The sequence below is a fragment of the Suricata suricatta genome, chromosome 4 (assembly GCF_006229205.1).
Source record: "Suricata suricatta isolate VVHF042 chromosome 4, meerkat_22Aug2017_6uvM2_HiC, whole genome shotgun sequence".
NCBI classification, from domain to species: Eukaryota; Metazoa; Chordata; class Mammalia; order Carnivora; family Herpestidae; genus Suricata; species Suricata suricatta.
The window spans coordinates 10881702-10898029 of NC_043703.1; the positions used below are offsets into that span (position 1 = coordinate 10881702).

At 43.9% G+C, this 16328-nt stretch overlaps 1 protein-coding gene across 4 annotated transcripts in view; it reads right to left on the minus strand.

The window, feature by feature from the left end:
- Positions 1-12423, minus strand: part of PCCA (propionyl-CoA carboxylase subunit alpha) — a 403439-nt gene extending 391016 nt beyond the window's left edge. For all 4 annotated transcript variants that reach the window (XR_003907575.1, XM_029936479.1, XM_029936480.1 and 1 more), the window contains exon 1: positions 12285-12423. Coding sequence is in view for 3 of the 4 variants with exons in the window: in XM_029936479.1 (XP_029792339.1) it covers positions 12285-12389 (105 nt within the window). In the remaining variant the exon portion in view is untranslated. The remainder of the gene's footprint in view (positions 1-12284) is intronic.
- Positions 12424-16328: the final 3905 nt, after the last annotated feature.

A 16328-nucleotide genomic window follows, 5' to 3' on the forward strand; every position in this document is an offset into this window, starting at 1 on the left:
GGTCATGATCCCACGGTCTTGGAATGGAGCCCCACGATGGGCTGAGCATGGAGCTTGATTAGGATTCTCCCTCTCTCCCTCTGCCTCTCTCCCTCACTTGTGCACACACTCACTCGTGCTCTCTAGCTCTCAAATTAAAAAGAGCTAGTAAAAGACTAGAGAAGACAATGGTTACAAACTGGGAAAACACACTTCATACTGTACGCCTTTTAAAGATCAAAACTCACTCTTAAATACCTTCAGACATCCCTGTAAGATCAAGAGTATTAGGCCCAATTTTAATGAGAGAACAGAGTCTCAAGAATTTTAATTTGTCCAAAGTCATTAGGTTAGGCTGCAATGGTTGCAAAATTTAAGCACAGATCTACTCAAAGCATTCTGGAGTTTATTTTGGATAATAAAAAATAATGGCACCTCCCACATGAACACCAACGTCTATACAAAGATACAACTTAAAGAGATTTTAAAAAAACAACAATTTACCAATTTCACCACTCTCTACGCAGTGAAATAAAAATTCAGTCTTCCACTGCCTTCAACAGAACAGCTATATTTAGCGGTTTCAGTCCTACATCAGACTTAATAAGATAAAGGTAATACTACTTCCCTGGAAAATCAGGGCTTGTGCTCATAGCCTCAGGACATGCAGAAAACAAACTAAGAAAACAAATTCCAAGAATAAAGAAAAATAAAAGCTTCCTGGAAATTTCTCATTCTGCTGCAAGGCAGCACTAGGATATTTACACAAAGTAAATAACATTCCAGCTTCCTATCCATTTTATATAATGTAACAACAAAATAGTTGACTTTTTACAAATTCTCCCTAATACTGTAAGGAACATAATGGTCTCTTGCATAAACAGGTCAACATAATCCTTTTACAAGAACAAAATCATACATGTGTCTTTAATCACTAACGAAGGTTATAACTGATTCCTGATGACAAATGTGCATTTTGCAGACACAAAACACACCCTGGGATGGGCATTTTAGGTATTCTAATTAGCTCTGGAGAGTGAGAACAGCAGCATCCTACCACCCAGCAAAGAAATTCAAGTAGAGAAAAATCAAGAAACCTGAATTCTAACCCTAATTCCAGGACTTGAGCAAACCATCTGCTAAGAAATGAAAGCCTGGATGACTTTTCAAGGTCCCTTAAAAGCGTAAACCACGGTTATAAAAAAACAAGAGCTAATTTAGTACAGGGGTATCTAACACGTTACGAGCCTCTCATGATCATGGGATGTTATGCAGTCGATCTGAAGTCAACATGTAGGCCACCAAGGTGGTGACCCAGAGCTCACTGCCAAACTACTCTCAGAGTAACTAACAAACCTGCAAAGCTATGTGGTGGACCTAGAGCTAATTTCATAGATTTTAATAAATATGAATTATGCATTAAGTTTCTAGGCTAGTTCTGGGAATAAAAACCTCAGGACTCTCTTTCATTAGATGAGCCCATGAAGAATAAGCTAAATTTGCCCCAAAAGGACAGAGTTTCTATCCCCAAACCATTCGGAAATTTCAAGTGGCCAGGCTCTGACCACTGTTGGGGGCCGCTGACTCAATTATATTTACTTTCAGTGAAACTATTGGTAACCTAAAACTAGAATAAAAAACATCTATGCCAGGGGCTCTTGGGTGGCTCACTCGGTTAAGCGACTGACTTTGGCTCAGGTCATGATCTCATGATTTATAGATAGAGCGCCGCATCAGGCTCTGTGCTGTCAACACAGAACCCACTTCAGATCCTCCGTCACCCCCTTAGCCCCCCCCCTCCAACTTCGCAAACACATGCACTCTCTCTCAAAAATAAACATTTAAAAAAAGAAAGCCTAAGCTTAAAAAACAGTCTATGACACACAGTTAAAACGAAATCCACTCTATTGTAAGTTATACCTGGCCAAAACGTGGAAGCTGTAGCACCAAACTTAATCGGTCACAGTGGCACTGTGGAATCGTTTTATTACTATTTAAACTACTTGATTTTGAAGACCTAAGACTGTATTTTACCACCAGTATTAGAAAAGAAAAAAAGCATACAGCTTGTACACATGTGAATTTGTGATAATGTGGCCCAAAACGTTAAGAAACATGGATTCCCCATGTTAGCCAAGTAACTGCAAGTACAACTGGTCCAAGCAGAACAAGAAGAGCAGAACTATAAAGAAAAAACGAGGGTCTGAACTGTTTCATAGCTGGCCTTTCTCTGTTCCTGTTCACTCCTGGGAGACCTTTATGGAAGATCAAAGTTATAAAGAATACAGGTCAAAAATCAAATCATTTTTGTAGAGATACAGATGAAATTTCTTTTTATCATTTTTTTTTCCAACAATCTCCACACCCAACATGGCCTGGAACTCATGATCGCAAAATTAGGAGTCACAGGCTCCACCAACTGAACCAGCGAGGAGCCCCTAAGATTTTTATTATTGTTTTGAGAGAGAGATAGAGAACAAACAAAGGAGCCTAAAGGGGAGGGTCAGAGGCTCCAAGCCCAGTACGGAGCCTGACATGGGGCTCTATCTCACAACCGTGAGATCATGACCTGAGCCAAAATCAAGAGTCAGACGTTTAACCAACTGAGACACCCAGGCACCCCTAAAATTTCCTTTTTTTAAATACAGAGAATAGTTAGTAGAAATCTGCTAATTTGCACCTCTACACAGAATTTTAATTTATTATTTTTATTAAGTATATAACAAACTGGCTACAAGCCCTATCCAAATTCTTTTAAGATGCTTCCTAAACCCAGAAATTCTAGGGAAAAACCTGAATCAACTCCAATTATAAAGACTATTTAGCCCATCACAGACAAGAGGAGAAAGGTCAGCATACACAAAATGACTTCCCAATAACCTCTTACCATTGGTTCTCTTCTACAAGATTTCCTGTATTTTCCACACATGGAAAAGAAATACCCGCTAACAGTGTGGCACATGGCATGTAGCAGAGCCTTCAGGGTCACAAGACCTGGGCCAGCTCTTAGGTCCACTGCTTCATAGTCATGCACCACTGAGCAAATCATCTCTCTGTACCCTGGGTTCCTTCTAGTAAAATGTAGAGGTATCTCCTGGCTTTCCTACAGTTACTGAAAGGATCACATGAACATTTACAGACTGTAAAGCACCAACAAAATGTAAGAGATTACTAACTAAATCCAATTATACAACTGCCCCCTTCTTAAAATTGTACCAGATCCTTTGGGAGTTATCACTAGGGTAGTAATAATCAAGAGCTCTGGTCCTGACTCAGATTTGCACATTCTAGAAAGCATACAATAACTGTTAACCACAAAAAAAAAAAGAAGCGGGGGCGGGGCAGAGCAAAGGCTACAGTTTACAAGCCTTCCAAGCATCACAAACAGGGAAATAAGGTTTTCTAACACAGCACCCACTTTCATATTCTGGACATGACCTCATGTGACTGCTGAAACTGGTAAATTCAGTAGCAGTTATATCAAAAAAGAACCAATGTAAACACTAGTTTAAAACCAACAGCTAGTGCAAAAATCAAAACTACCATTATTCTTAACACATCCACAGCAGCAAACAGATGGATAATACTAAAATTCGTTAACAGGCTAATTCATGATCAGGATGCATTCTGCTTCAAAGTAGCAGCTTTCCTCAAGACCGGGGATTAATGGACCCATAAAGCGATCTTACCAAGGAAAAAGTCAACATTAGCTAATGATTCAGCTTCAAAATTTCCAAGAAAAGCTCCTCTCCGCGTTTCACGACAAGGAGCTGGGCAGCCTCAGCTGAGTATTACTGCAGCACTGTAACAGCCCCAGAACAACCTGGGAACGACCTCCAAAAACACTGAAGTCAAGCTTTTTCACTTAAGCACAGCTTTTTCTTCAAAACAGATATGGGCTACTTAGTCTCTGGGACCTCACTAGCCAGCCCATTCTTCACAAGACCCTCTGTCAAAAGCAAGGCTGAATACCAGTTATTGAGAGATGATCAAATCTCAAGGTTCTCTAGCTCTGCCTCCACAGTAGGTTAGAGCACCAGGAAACCGCATACATCAACTTTAAGCTTTCATCATCCTACGCAGCTCCCGGCCCAGGCCAGCCTTCCCACCCGACCTGTAGCGGATGCTGTTGCAGCCCATCCAGAGCCTGTCAGCAGGCAGTGCGGCTTCCCCGGCTGTCGCGTTGGCCACTCACAGCTCACACCTGCTCCTTGGTCTGACCCATTTGCCTTGGCCAGACAGCAGTTCTCCCTCGAGGCAGGGAGCTGCCGCTCTCTCGGCCCACAGCCAATGACTGACTAACAAGGGTGTACCAAAGGCCATCCCCACTCACCTCAAGGTGTGACCAATTCAGTAGGGCACTCTGGTTTTTAAGAACTGGCTGTCCAATATGGCAGCCACTAGCCACACACATACTGAACATGTGAAATGCACCAGTCCAAATTCTGATGTGCTCCAAGTATAAAATACACACCAGATGTGAAGACTTAATACCAAAACAATACAAAAGACGTCAATAATTTTTTTTTACATTTATATGTTGAAATAGTATTTTGAATATACTGGGTTAAATAAAATACACTACTATTAATTTCACCTTGTTTAATTTTCTTAATGTGAGTCTTAGAAAACTTTACCTTTGCATCTCGTCTAACATTGCTATTGGACAAGGCTAATTCAGGGGAGGGCTTCTCGAACATTCCTGTGCATCAGCATCACCTGGAGGGCTTGTTGAAACCATTGCTGGGCTCCATCCCCAGCTTCTAACTGGCCAATCTGGGGTGCAGCTGAAAAATTTGCATTTCTAACAAGTACCCAGGTCACGCTACTTCTGCTGCAGACTGACTGCGGCCCCACTTTGAGAATCACTGCTTCAGGGCCCCCCTATAGGGTGAGACCAAAATTAGTCTCCAGCTGGGGCCGCCTCCTCACTGAGCTTTCTTCCCCACACTCTGTCCTGCTTCCTTCGCTCTTCTGTTGACCACCAGCCGTTGCAGGCTCTGTTTCCGGGAGCCCTAACCACCCCACCTCCAACAGAACTGTTTCTCCACAACTATAACTTTCACAAAGTGCCAGATCAGTGGCAACCAATGAGACTGGAAGAAAGATGACTGCATTTTTTTGTAAAATGAGTATCAAACTTATTTATTGGATTGCTAGTTGCCTTTATACATTCTTTATACATTCTATGCAGTCAGTGGCCTACTGCTTCCCTCTTCTCTGTGGCTACTATGAAGCTCAAACTAGTTTTCATGTCAAGATGTATACATTTCTCCTTTATCCTTTTTACTAAGTTTGTTAGTATGACATAATAAAAGCACTGAAATTAGATTTTACTTTGAATCCTGAAGCTCCCACTTAATTGTGATGTGACCTTGAGCAACTTAGTTAACCCCAGCTGCAAAAACGAAAATCGTTTGAAGGTGGATTGATGATTAAAAATGAAAACAGCTTTCTCCCTCCTTTGTCATTTGCAGCACCCCTAGAATCATCAACCACAGAAGATGGTTGCAAACTACTTCTTTCCACAACCATCCGGCACCCCACAAACAACAAATAAGATCAACCATCCCTCTTGTGCTTTGTAAATTCCATCAAATCATTAAAATGAACAATGGAACTGTTGTCTTCATCTTCCAAGCCAGGCTGCAGCCTTCCCTAACACTAAGACACTATCCGACCCCGGAGCTTAGGTAGACCTAAGAGTCTTTCTTTTTTTTCCCCCCATAAATTGAGATTTAATTCACATACCGTGACACTTATTCTTTTAAAGTATACAAATGTGTGGTTTTTTAGTATATTCACAAAGTTGTGGAAGCATCACCACTCTGATTCCAGAACATATTTTCATCACCCCAAAAAGAAACCCGTTAACTATTAGCAGTTTATACCAACCCCCACCCCCAGCCCACTAGTCTGCTGTCTGTCTATGCATCTGCCGATTCTGAACATTTCATATAAATGGAATCCTACAATGCGGTGGCCTTTTGTGCCTTCCTTTCAGGGATCCTTGATTCCACTATTTCCTTACATCTCCCTTCTAACCCAACAGCAAATACCACTGGCTCTAGTTCCAAAACATATCCCAACTCTTACCAGTTCTAACTGCAGCACAACCACTCTACCATCATCTCTTCGCAAACGTCTACAATGGCCTCCTGACTGGTCTTCCTGCTGCCACTCTTCCCACCCTAGTCTCCACTGGAACATTCTCCACACAGCACTCAGAATGGTCTTTCCAAAACATGATTCCAGTTTCCTTAAAACCCTCCAAGGCACTCGCACAATCAGGATAAATTCAACATACAAGCCCCTAGATGACCGACTACCTACTTCACTCCTCCATCATTCATTCACTCCAACCACATTGGCCACACCCAGCCCTTGACTCTACCAACTACGATCGCAACTCAGAGCCTTTGCTTCAGCCTTCCTTTGGAGTGCTAGTCCCCCAGGTTGTCACATGGTGAGCTGGGTCACTTTTCTGTTCAAATGCCACATGCTTGGAGATGTCCCCCCTGTTTTTTATAGGTCACCAGTTCTAAATACCACCACCACTCTTTATCTCATTATCCTATTTTTCTCCTTTCAGAGCACTTACTGCTCTTTGAACTTATCTATTTCTTTTTTTTTTTAATTTTTATTATTTTATTTTTGAGAGAGAGCACGAGGGAGCAAGGGGCAGAGAAGGAAAGAGACTGCAGAGCCTGGAGCGGGGCTCAAGCTCACCTGAAGCGGGGCTCGAGCTCACAAATGGTGAGATCATGACCTGGGGCGAGGTCAGACGCTTAACTGGCTGAGCCACAGAGGGGACCCTGAACTTATCTATCTCTGTGAACACGGCCAGTGTGTTCTACTTGGATAAAGCCACAATGAGGGCAGAGATGCTCACTGCTCTACCCCAGCATTAAACAGCACCTGGCACATAGCAGGTATAGCAGGTTGAATGGTGGCCTCCAAAATGATGTGTCCATATCCTGGAACTTGTGGCTATGACCTCTTCTGAAAAAAGGGTCTTTGCTGATACATTTTGAGATGAGATCATCCTGTATCCTGGTCATGACCCTAAATCAAAAGAAAGAAGAGAACACATACAGAGAGAAGGAAGGGAAGGCCGTGTGAGGACACAGGCAGACCCTGGAGAGATGCAGCCACAAGGTAAGGGTGCCTGGTGCTACTGGAAGCTCAGAGACAAGGAGGCATTCTTCCCTAGAACCTTCAGAGCGAACACGGCCTCACCAACATCTTGATTTCCAACTTCTAGTCTCCATAACTGTGAAGGAATAAATATGTGTGGTTTAAGCCACCAGCTGTGTCCCATGGATGCTCTATTAGTTTTCCTGACTGGAATTATAAGCCTGTATTTTCCAACATTTTTGAAATTCACTTTGAAATTCACTGATCCTATCACAGTCTTTTTTTTTTTTTTATAAAAATGTCAATAGGAATTTAAAATACATATTTTTTTAAATCATACAACACCCTAGTTTTTCAAAAAAGTATATATTTGCTCCAACTTTTGGAAACTATCTTCAAAACAAAGCAATATTTCTATATATGAGACCATACCACACTATGGAAATTATGATCATTAAAGACTAAAGACCTTATCAAATTCTTCCTTCTATCTTTTACTTTTATTCCTTGACCTCTCTACGCCAGGGACACAGTGAGGGAACAGGTTTCAGCTTCCTCTGATCCCTCAGCACACAGCACAGCACGAGGTACTTCACGGCTGCTCCACACACACTCTTTGAAAGGACAGAGGACTACATCTCTAGATAAATGAATCAATCAATGAATGAACAAACAAATTATGTTGGCTCCTCTCTAACCATTCCTCTGAATCCTACTGTCTCTTTATCCTTTTTTTCAAATCCGAATTTAGGGCAGTAAGATGGAATATTCTTGGGGCGCCTGGGTGGCTCAGTCAGTTGAGCATCCAACTCCTTTTTTTTTTTTCATAAAAAATGTTTTTTAATGTTTATTTTTGAGACAGAGAGAGAAAAAGTGTGAGTAGGCAAGGTATAGAGAGAGAGAGAGAGGAGGAGAATCAGAAGCAGGCTCCAGACTCTGAGCTGTCAGCCCAGAGCCCGACGTGGGGCTCAAACCCACGAGCTGTGAGATAATGACCTGAGCTGAAGTCAGATGCTTGACCGACTGAGTCACCCAGGTGCCCCGAGCATCCAACTCTTGATTTGGGCTCAGATCATGACTCTAGTGTTGTAGGATGGAGCCCCACTGAGCGTGGAACCTGCTTAAGATTCTCTTCCTCTGCCCCTCTGCCCCGCTCACGCTCTAAAACAAACAAACAAAATAAGAATTTAAAAAGATGGCATATAGGGCACCTGGGTGGCTCAGTCGGTTGGGCATCCAGCTTTGGCTCAGGTCATAATCTCACGGTTTGTGGGTTCAGGCCCCACATCGGGCTCTGTGCTGACAGCTAGCTCAGAGCCTGGAATTGTCTTCTGATTCTATGTCTCCCTTTCTGTCTGACCCTCTCTTGCTCACACTCTCTGTCTCTCTTAAAAATAAATAAAACATTAAAAAAAATCTTTTTTAAAGATGGCATATTCAGTCAAGCATTAACTCACTATATCCTGCAGAGTTCATATCCAGCTTTTGCCTCAGATCACCCAAAAACCTGCCACCAATTCCCCTCTTTCATTCCATCAGCTCAACATGACTCCTGTAGTCCTCTAGCTCTGGGTTACCTAAAAGTAAATCCTGTCCTACCCCAAAAAAATGTTTCCTTCTCAAATCTCTTTATTCATCCCCATTCTCCCATTTACCCATATCTTTTTTAAAAACTGGAATCATTTAAGATCTGGCTCAGTCAGTAGAGCATATGACTCAATCCTGAGGTTATAAATTTGAGCCTCACATTGGGTACAGAGATTACTTTAAAAAAATAAAATCTTTAAAAATGTTTGGAGTCATTTAAACAACGCCTTTTTCCTCACTCTTTTGATTAAACTGTCCCCCATCTTTCCCTCTTATTTAGAAAAGGATTTTACCAATCCCTCCTCTGTTCTGAACCTCTTAACAAAATAAAATCCAAAAAGCAGATTTGTAAGTACACAAATGTCCATAAGCATGTTGTCATACCAGAAAGTGGTTTCTGTAATAATCTTAGAACATTTTCTTCCCAAGTGATTATCAGAAATCTATCAGCATATTGGAAAGATTTACCTCTGGGCAATTCTAAAGCATTCAGATAGGCTTAAACATTCTTTTTCATGACTAGAAAAGACATTTGTGGAACTTTAAGGAACATAAAGCTTGAGCATTTAAGTTCTGTGACTGCACCATATTGAGACCATCACTCAAACGAGAGACCATTTGTAACGGTAAAATCATACCATCCAAGGTTCCAATTTGGTCTCAATCGGGTCCTTAAGCAAGTTACCTAACTGCTGAGGTTTATTTCCTCCTCGGTAATACTGCAACTTTTTACCTACTTGTTACAGGGGTAAGAGATAATACAAAAAACCATATAAGGCATCTAAAAATTCAATCACTGTGACAATCACCCTAACACCAACATCCTGGAGCCATTGAAAAATGGAGACAAAAGAAAAAACTCGGTATTCAAACAAAATGTGTTTAAAAAGCTGATACACAAAACAAATGAGACTAAAAGGTGAGCCCTACACACACCCTAAAGCGAACAAGCTCTGCTAACTGGCTAAAAGAATGGTGACACCAGGGTCTAGAGTTGCCAGTCTGCTTTCCAACCAACCAAATGGCTTGCAGGAGCAGAAAGAGGAATGGCAGGAATAAAATTTTCAAATGGTTCTGCTTCAAAGACAGACTCAGTGGAGCACATTTCAGATTCATGTGAGAGAAGCACAGAGAGAAGCTAAGCAGCAGTGCAAGTTCTTCCCCTAAAGTGACAGTGAACTCCGGAGATTCTCCCCACTTCCGGGAGGGATTCCTTACTGGAACTCTACTCCAGTCAGTACTGTCACACGTCCACCACCTGTCGTGTTAAAGGCTGTGCTGAGAACACAGAAATAGACAAGATGCAGTCTCTGACAACACACTAAAAGAAAGCAGGAGATGGGTTGCCTGGCTGGCTCAGTGGCTGGAGCAGGTGACTCGAGTTCAGGGTTGTAAACTGGAGCCCTATGTTGGATGTAGAGAGTATTTAAAAATAAAATCTTTAAAAAAGGGAGTAGGGGATGGAGAAAAATCAAAGCTTACCTATTACCCAATAACGTATAAAAAGTATAGAGCAGTAAATACTATAACAACTTTCCTATCAGCCTCACCAATCTAAAATGTCAGTGTAACCCCTCCTACCTAAAACATGAATGGCTTCCCATCACTATAACATAAAGACCAAAAGTAACAGCTTGATCTGCAAAGCACAGCTGGATCTGATTCATACCTAGCCTCCCTAGCACCATCTAATCTCTGCACACTACAACCTAAGTAGGCTTTTCTCAGTGCTTCTCTAGTCACTTCCCTCTCACCACAGGACCTTTGCATGTGCTGTTCCTTCACATAACACTCACCTCTTCTCTCTCTGCCTAAAAGGCACTTTTCCCTTCAAAACTTGTTTCAATTTTCACCTCCAAAGGAAAACAGTCCTTTCCCTGAAGCAGGATAGCATGATTAAGGGCACCAGTTCTGGATTTCTAAAGCCTAGCTCTGCCACTTACCAATCCCATAGCTTTGAGCATGTCACGTAACACTTTGTACCTCAATTTCTTCATCTACAAATGGGGATTAATATGGCTGTCATGAGGACTGAATACATTAATTCAAGAAAAGCACCAGAACGATATCTATGACATAGAGCTCAATATCATGACTTGATCAAGTATCTCCATTTTATTTTTTTATATAGCCCCAAGACCTCCAGCCTAATACCATTTTACACTTACGTGTCTCTCCCTAACAGACCACAATGTCTAAGAGAGCAGAAGCTGTATTTGTTCCCCATTGATGGGGATGGGGGACGATTCAATAAAGATTTGTTGAATAAAAAAATTAGTGGAAAGGAAGAAGCTGAGGCCCAGCAAGGTGACTCTCTAGTATACAAACCTTCACCTGCCGGACTCCAAAGCCCATGCCTTTCACCACACCAGGCCTCCCAGGTAAATGCGGCAACGGCAACTAATGTAGCCAACAAATACCAGGCTAGTGGAGCACGAAGTCTTCAAAAGCAAATTCTACCGCAACACAAGGAACACTGTGCTTCAGAGCAGCTTTCCATCGCTGACACTAAGCAAACGCAGGCAGGCACAGGATTCCTTCCACTTGGAGCTCCGGCTCCCACACGGCTCACCTGGGCCCCGCTTCCCTCCTCCTTAAGAGAATAGGAAGGGCCAAATCATCTCTAAAGGATCTTCCAACTCTAGAGTTCAACTAGAGTTCAATGACAAATCCATTTCTGTAACAATTTTTAAAAGATGGGGGGGGGGGAAGGAAGCGTAACAAGCAGACTGACCCAAATAACAGGTGGTTTTCAGGGAGACCTTCATTTTAAAGAATTTGTACTAATGACTTACTAAGCCCTATTAATAAAGTCACATCGTCTTTGCTCAGAAACTGCAAGAGACTCGCTTTCAGGATAAAGTGTTAACAGCCGCGCACAGAAGGTCCAACAGACGAGCCAGGTCTGTCAAGAAACCCCGGGGCCCGCAGCACGGAGGCAAAGCGCGTTAGAGCAGCTCTACACACCGCCGGCTAACCACTAGCTAGAAAAGAAAACCAGCAGGATGCACATAGTAAACTGCGATGTAATCCCACTGAAATAGGCTCTCATCTCAAACGTAAAAGGTGGTAGCGACCCTGGCATCGCAGATACTTTAAAAGTTGAGATAAACTCACAACCCTAATTCTACTTCAGCAGCAACACGGTGTCCCTTCCAATTAGGAAAGAGGCAAGAGAAAACAAACTGTGAGGACCCTTAAAAATCCACGCTGGGACGCTCCAGACGAAGCCAAAGCCGTGAGGCACAACGACGGGTGCCGGGAAAGGCAAGTCGGCGACAGCCACACGGCTGTCAGCCGCTCCCCGGGGCGAGCGAGCCCGCGGCGCACGCCTGCCGGCTCGGTGGGCCTCTCTGCCCTCCACGAGCCTCCGCGCGAGGGCGGCCGCGGGCGGGGCCGGCTCCGCGGCGCTCCAGCGCCAACTCGGGGACAGAGAGACAGGGGCGCCGACGGCTGCGAAACGGGCCGCGGCGTCTCCCGGGAAGCGCCGGGCGCTCTCCGCCACACTGGCCACCCGCCGACGGTGAGGGGCCGCGAGCCCAGAGAAGCCCAGGCCCGCGGGGAGCCCGGTCGCTCCTCACCTTCAGGGTCCACAGCACCAAGCTCCGCATCAGCGGCTGCGGCAACCGCTGCCCACGCCGTCCGGCCCCGACCAGAACCGCAGCCCCAACCCAGAGCCCCGCCATTGTACCCCTGCCGACCGGCGCTCTGCTGACCTCTCACCCCGCCGAAGGGGGCGGAGTAGGGGAGCTCCAGAGCTTCGGCCAATCACGCGCCAGGACCCGCGGCCCCGCCCCCTGCCGCGCAGGCTGGAAGCGGGGGCTACCGGCCGAACCGCGGAAACCAGTAGACCCGCCGCGAGGCCAGCGAGTGCAGGCAACGGAGAAGGGCGGCCCCGACCGGACCCCGGCGCGCGAGCGAGACGGGGAGGACGCGCGTGAGTTCAGGCGGCAGCTAGTCCGCGCCTGCGTGGGGTAAATCCCGTCCTGTGCCAGCGTCCACCTAGCAATCAGCCCGTGGCCTGGCCCCTCACTCCACGTCAGTTAGTGACCTAAGCCCCATGGCCACCCTGCAGGGCCGCATGCCCTAAGTTCCAGACATAAGCCCAAACTATATTCCCTTTTCTTCGAGTGTATAAATTGCAAAACACCAAGTCAAGATAAGGTTTTGACAAACAGCAGAGATAATGATCTAGATCTAGAAATCAGAGATTGGAGCTCAAGCTCTACCTCTGCCCCGAAATAGTTGCGTGTCAGGGGAATAAGCCAAAACTGGGGTCAGTTTCTGTCGCTTGCTAGCAGGCACCCTTACTAGCAGTAGTGCTACTACTTGTGCACTACTCAGACCTTGTGCTGGATGTCCCAAATGCTATCTCATTTAATCTTCACAAGAACTCTAAAGGCCCACACATTATTCCCATTTTGAAAAACTAAATTTATAGACAGGTAAAGTCAGCCAGTAAATGGTGACACTAGGGCTTGACCCCACGTCTGGATGTCTTTGGGGGCTGGGGTTTTGCTTTGCTAATTACCAAATTTTTAACATACACAGCACAGAGAAACAATATTATGATCACCCAGGCCCCCATTACATAACACCAACAAATCAACATTTTGTCAGTCTTGTTTCATCTAGCCCCCCTTTTCATCTTTTGCTGGAGTATTTTAAAGCAAATCTCAGATATCAGGTCATACCACCAACAAACAGGCCAGTATCAGGAGTTCTGCTCTTAACTATTCTGCTACTCCTTCAGAGTCACCTTGAGAGAGTTACAAAGCTAGGAATGACCTAGAGTATGTTACAGCATAGCAAATGCCTAGAGATACAAAGTGTTTGGGGAATATCAGAGAGGTGACATTCATTTCAGGAACTGTAAAATGTAAGTAGAAACTTTCATGACCGACAAAATAAAAAGGAGTATCAAGTTTCACGGGCTGTTTCATCTATGTATCTAAGGCTGTAATCATTTCCTACCCAGGAAACCTGTTTTTCTTCCCCGCCCTTTCTTTCTCTTCTTCCCATTTTAACCTTTGGATTAGTCCTCCTTAGATCATGAAAGGCACTTGTGGGAGAAACTACTTGTTTTCTCCACACATTCCTTTAATTAGAGTCCTCCTAAGTTTTAGCCACGCACGGGCCACCCTGCTCGCGGCTGTGATATCCAGCCTCCCTCACAAGAGGTATGGCCACATGACTAAGGGCAGGCTCATGGAATGTAAGGGTTGTGCCCTTAAAGAGTACAGGCATGCCCTTCATTTCCTCTACTCTCCTTCCTGAAATTAGACATGCTGGTGGGTGCTGGAGCAGCCACCTACACTCCAAGACAGAAGCCCCATGTTGGAGATGGCAGAGCCAATGACACCGTGGAGCCATCTTACCAGCCTGCTGCTGCGTAATGCACATCTGGGACAGAGAAATAAAGGTTTCTCTTGTCTAAGCCATTGTGATTTCTGCCTTTATTATAGCAGCCGAAACTGTATCTTAACCAACTCATACTTTAGTAGCCATGAGTGAGGTGCTGACATAAGGAAACCTGAGATGCATGGTGATAACGGTGACAACCCCAAAATCGCAGACCAGAAGCCGAAAGCTGATGGCTCTTATTGCCATGGTACCTCTTTGGCAAAATGGTTACTTTTGGAATTCTGGGCAGTCTTGCTATGGCTATCACGGATACATACATCTATACTTCTAATACGATGTTTTCAAAGACTGTGAGCCGCATTTTAAGTTAAAATGTCCTCCACTTCCCCTTCTCTCCCCAGCTTGCAAGAATGCAGGCATACAGATTGTAAGGAAAACTTCAAAGAGCTGAGGAGATGGCAGGATCTGCCTAACTGCTCTCCAAATATGTTCATTCTTCTTCCTGATCACACTACTAGGCAACATTTCCCAGCCTCCCATGCAGTTGGATGTAGTGAGACACCTGCATTTCTGCCAGTAAAATGTGAGTGGAAGTGAGAGATTCCAACCTCTAGGTGAGGTTCATAAAACCTTTCATGCATTCCTTTACACACCTTTCTCCTCTCGTCTGCAGAGACTCCTAGAAGGCACTAGACAGAAGGGACCTCGGTATCTCAGTGACTAAGTAGACCGAGATCTTTCTTGCCTTCCCATACTGTGATATGAGCAAGAAATATACTTATTTGCTTAAGCCACTGAGATTTGGGGTTTGCTAAAGCAGTTAGTCTACCCAGCCTAATACAGTATTAATAAAGGGAAAATAGACTAAAATGGACTTTTGTACACATCAGAAGGGAAAAGATGATATCTAAGAGGAAAGTGGATTTTTTTTCTGAAAATGGAACGGAGGAATATTTAACACTAAATTATAGAATTGATAAATTTTGACAAGAACTCTTCAAAATCAAAGTATTGAAAATATTTTTCACTATTACTATAAATGAATTAGAGCGCTGCTTAAAAACTGTCAGAATAAAAATATACATTCACAATATCAGGAATAGTATCCATCCTATGGATAAATAGCACCCAAGGTATCTAAAAATATGGCAAGGACGACTTCTCCTTTATTTATTTTTATTTTTTGGGGGCGGGGAGAGAGAAAAAACAAACAGGGGAGGGGCAGAGGGAAAGGGAGAGAGAATTTTAAGCAGTTCCATGCCAGCACAGCGTCCAGTGCAGGGCTCAGTCTCACAGCCGTGAGATCATGACTTAAGCCAAGATCAAGAGTTGGGCACTTAACCAACTGAGCCACCCAGGCACCTTGCAAGAATTTCTTGTCAGTATTAGAGTAGGCTCTAGAGAAGGAGTAGGCAACCTTTTTCTCTTTAAGAAACAGTAAAGATTTCAGGCCTGCGAGGAACACATAAATCTCTGCTGCATATTCTTTTTTGTTTCTTAAGCCACCCTTCAAAATATAAAATTTAAAAGTTAAAGTCTTAGCTTGCAGGCCTTATAAAAACAAGAAGCAAGCTGGATTTGGCCTGGTGCATATTCTGCAGACCTCTGTCCTAGAGTAGTGCTATAGTAAGCTTATTCCAGGAACCACTGCCAATTGGCCAACAATGTGAGAGTTCTGTGACAAGTTTGTGATAAGATCTTCTAACAATTTATGTATTTATCCCAACACACAATCCATGGTATATTTGTTTAGGTTGCCTTAGCAGATATACTATAGACTGTGTGGCTTAAGCAGTAACTATTTCTCACAATTCTGGAAGTTGAGAAGTTCAGGAGCAAGGTATCAGCAGACCCAGTGTCTGCTGGAGGCCACTTCCCAGTTTGTAGATGGCTACCTTCTGGTATCCTCACACAGTGGAGAGGAGAGAAGGATGTCTGATGTCTCTTCTTGAAAGGGTACTGATCCCATTCATGAGGGCTCCACTCTCATTCCCTAATCAGTTCTAAAAGGCCCCAACACCAAATACCATCATTCAGGTGATTAGGTTCAACACATGAATTTTGGAGGAAGAAACTCAGTCCCTAGGAAGAACCCCTAGCTAATGTTTTGAGGATTGACACTGGCCTGCAGACCAAATTTTCTATGGTGCTGCAATCAAAGGCATGTCATATTTTATGGACATCCACCATCCTTGGAACACCTTTCTAACATTGGCGAGTTTCCTACAAGATGAGTTTTCCCCAAGATGGAACCAGATATT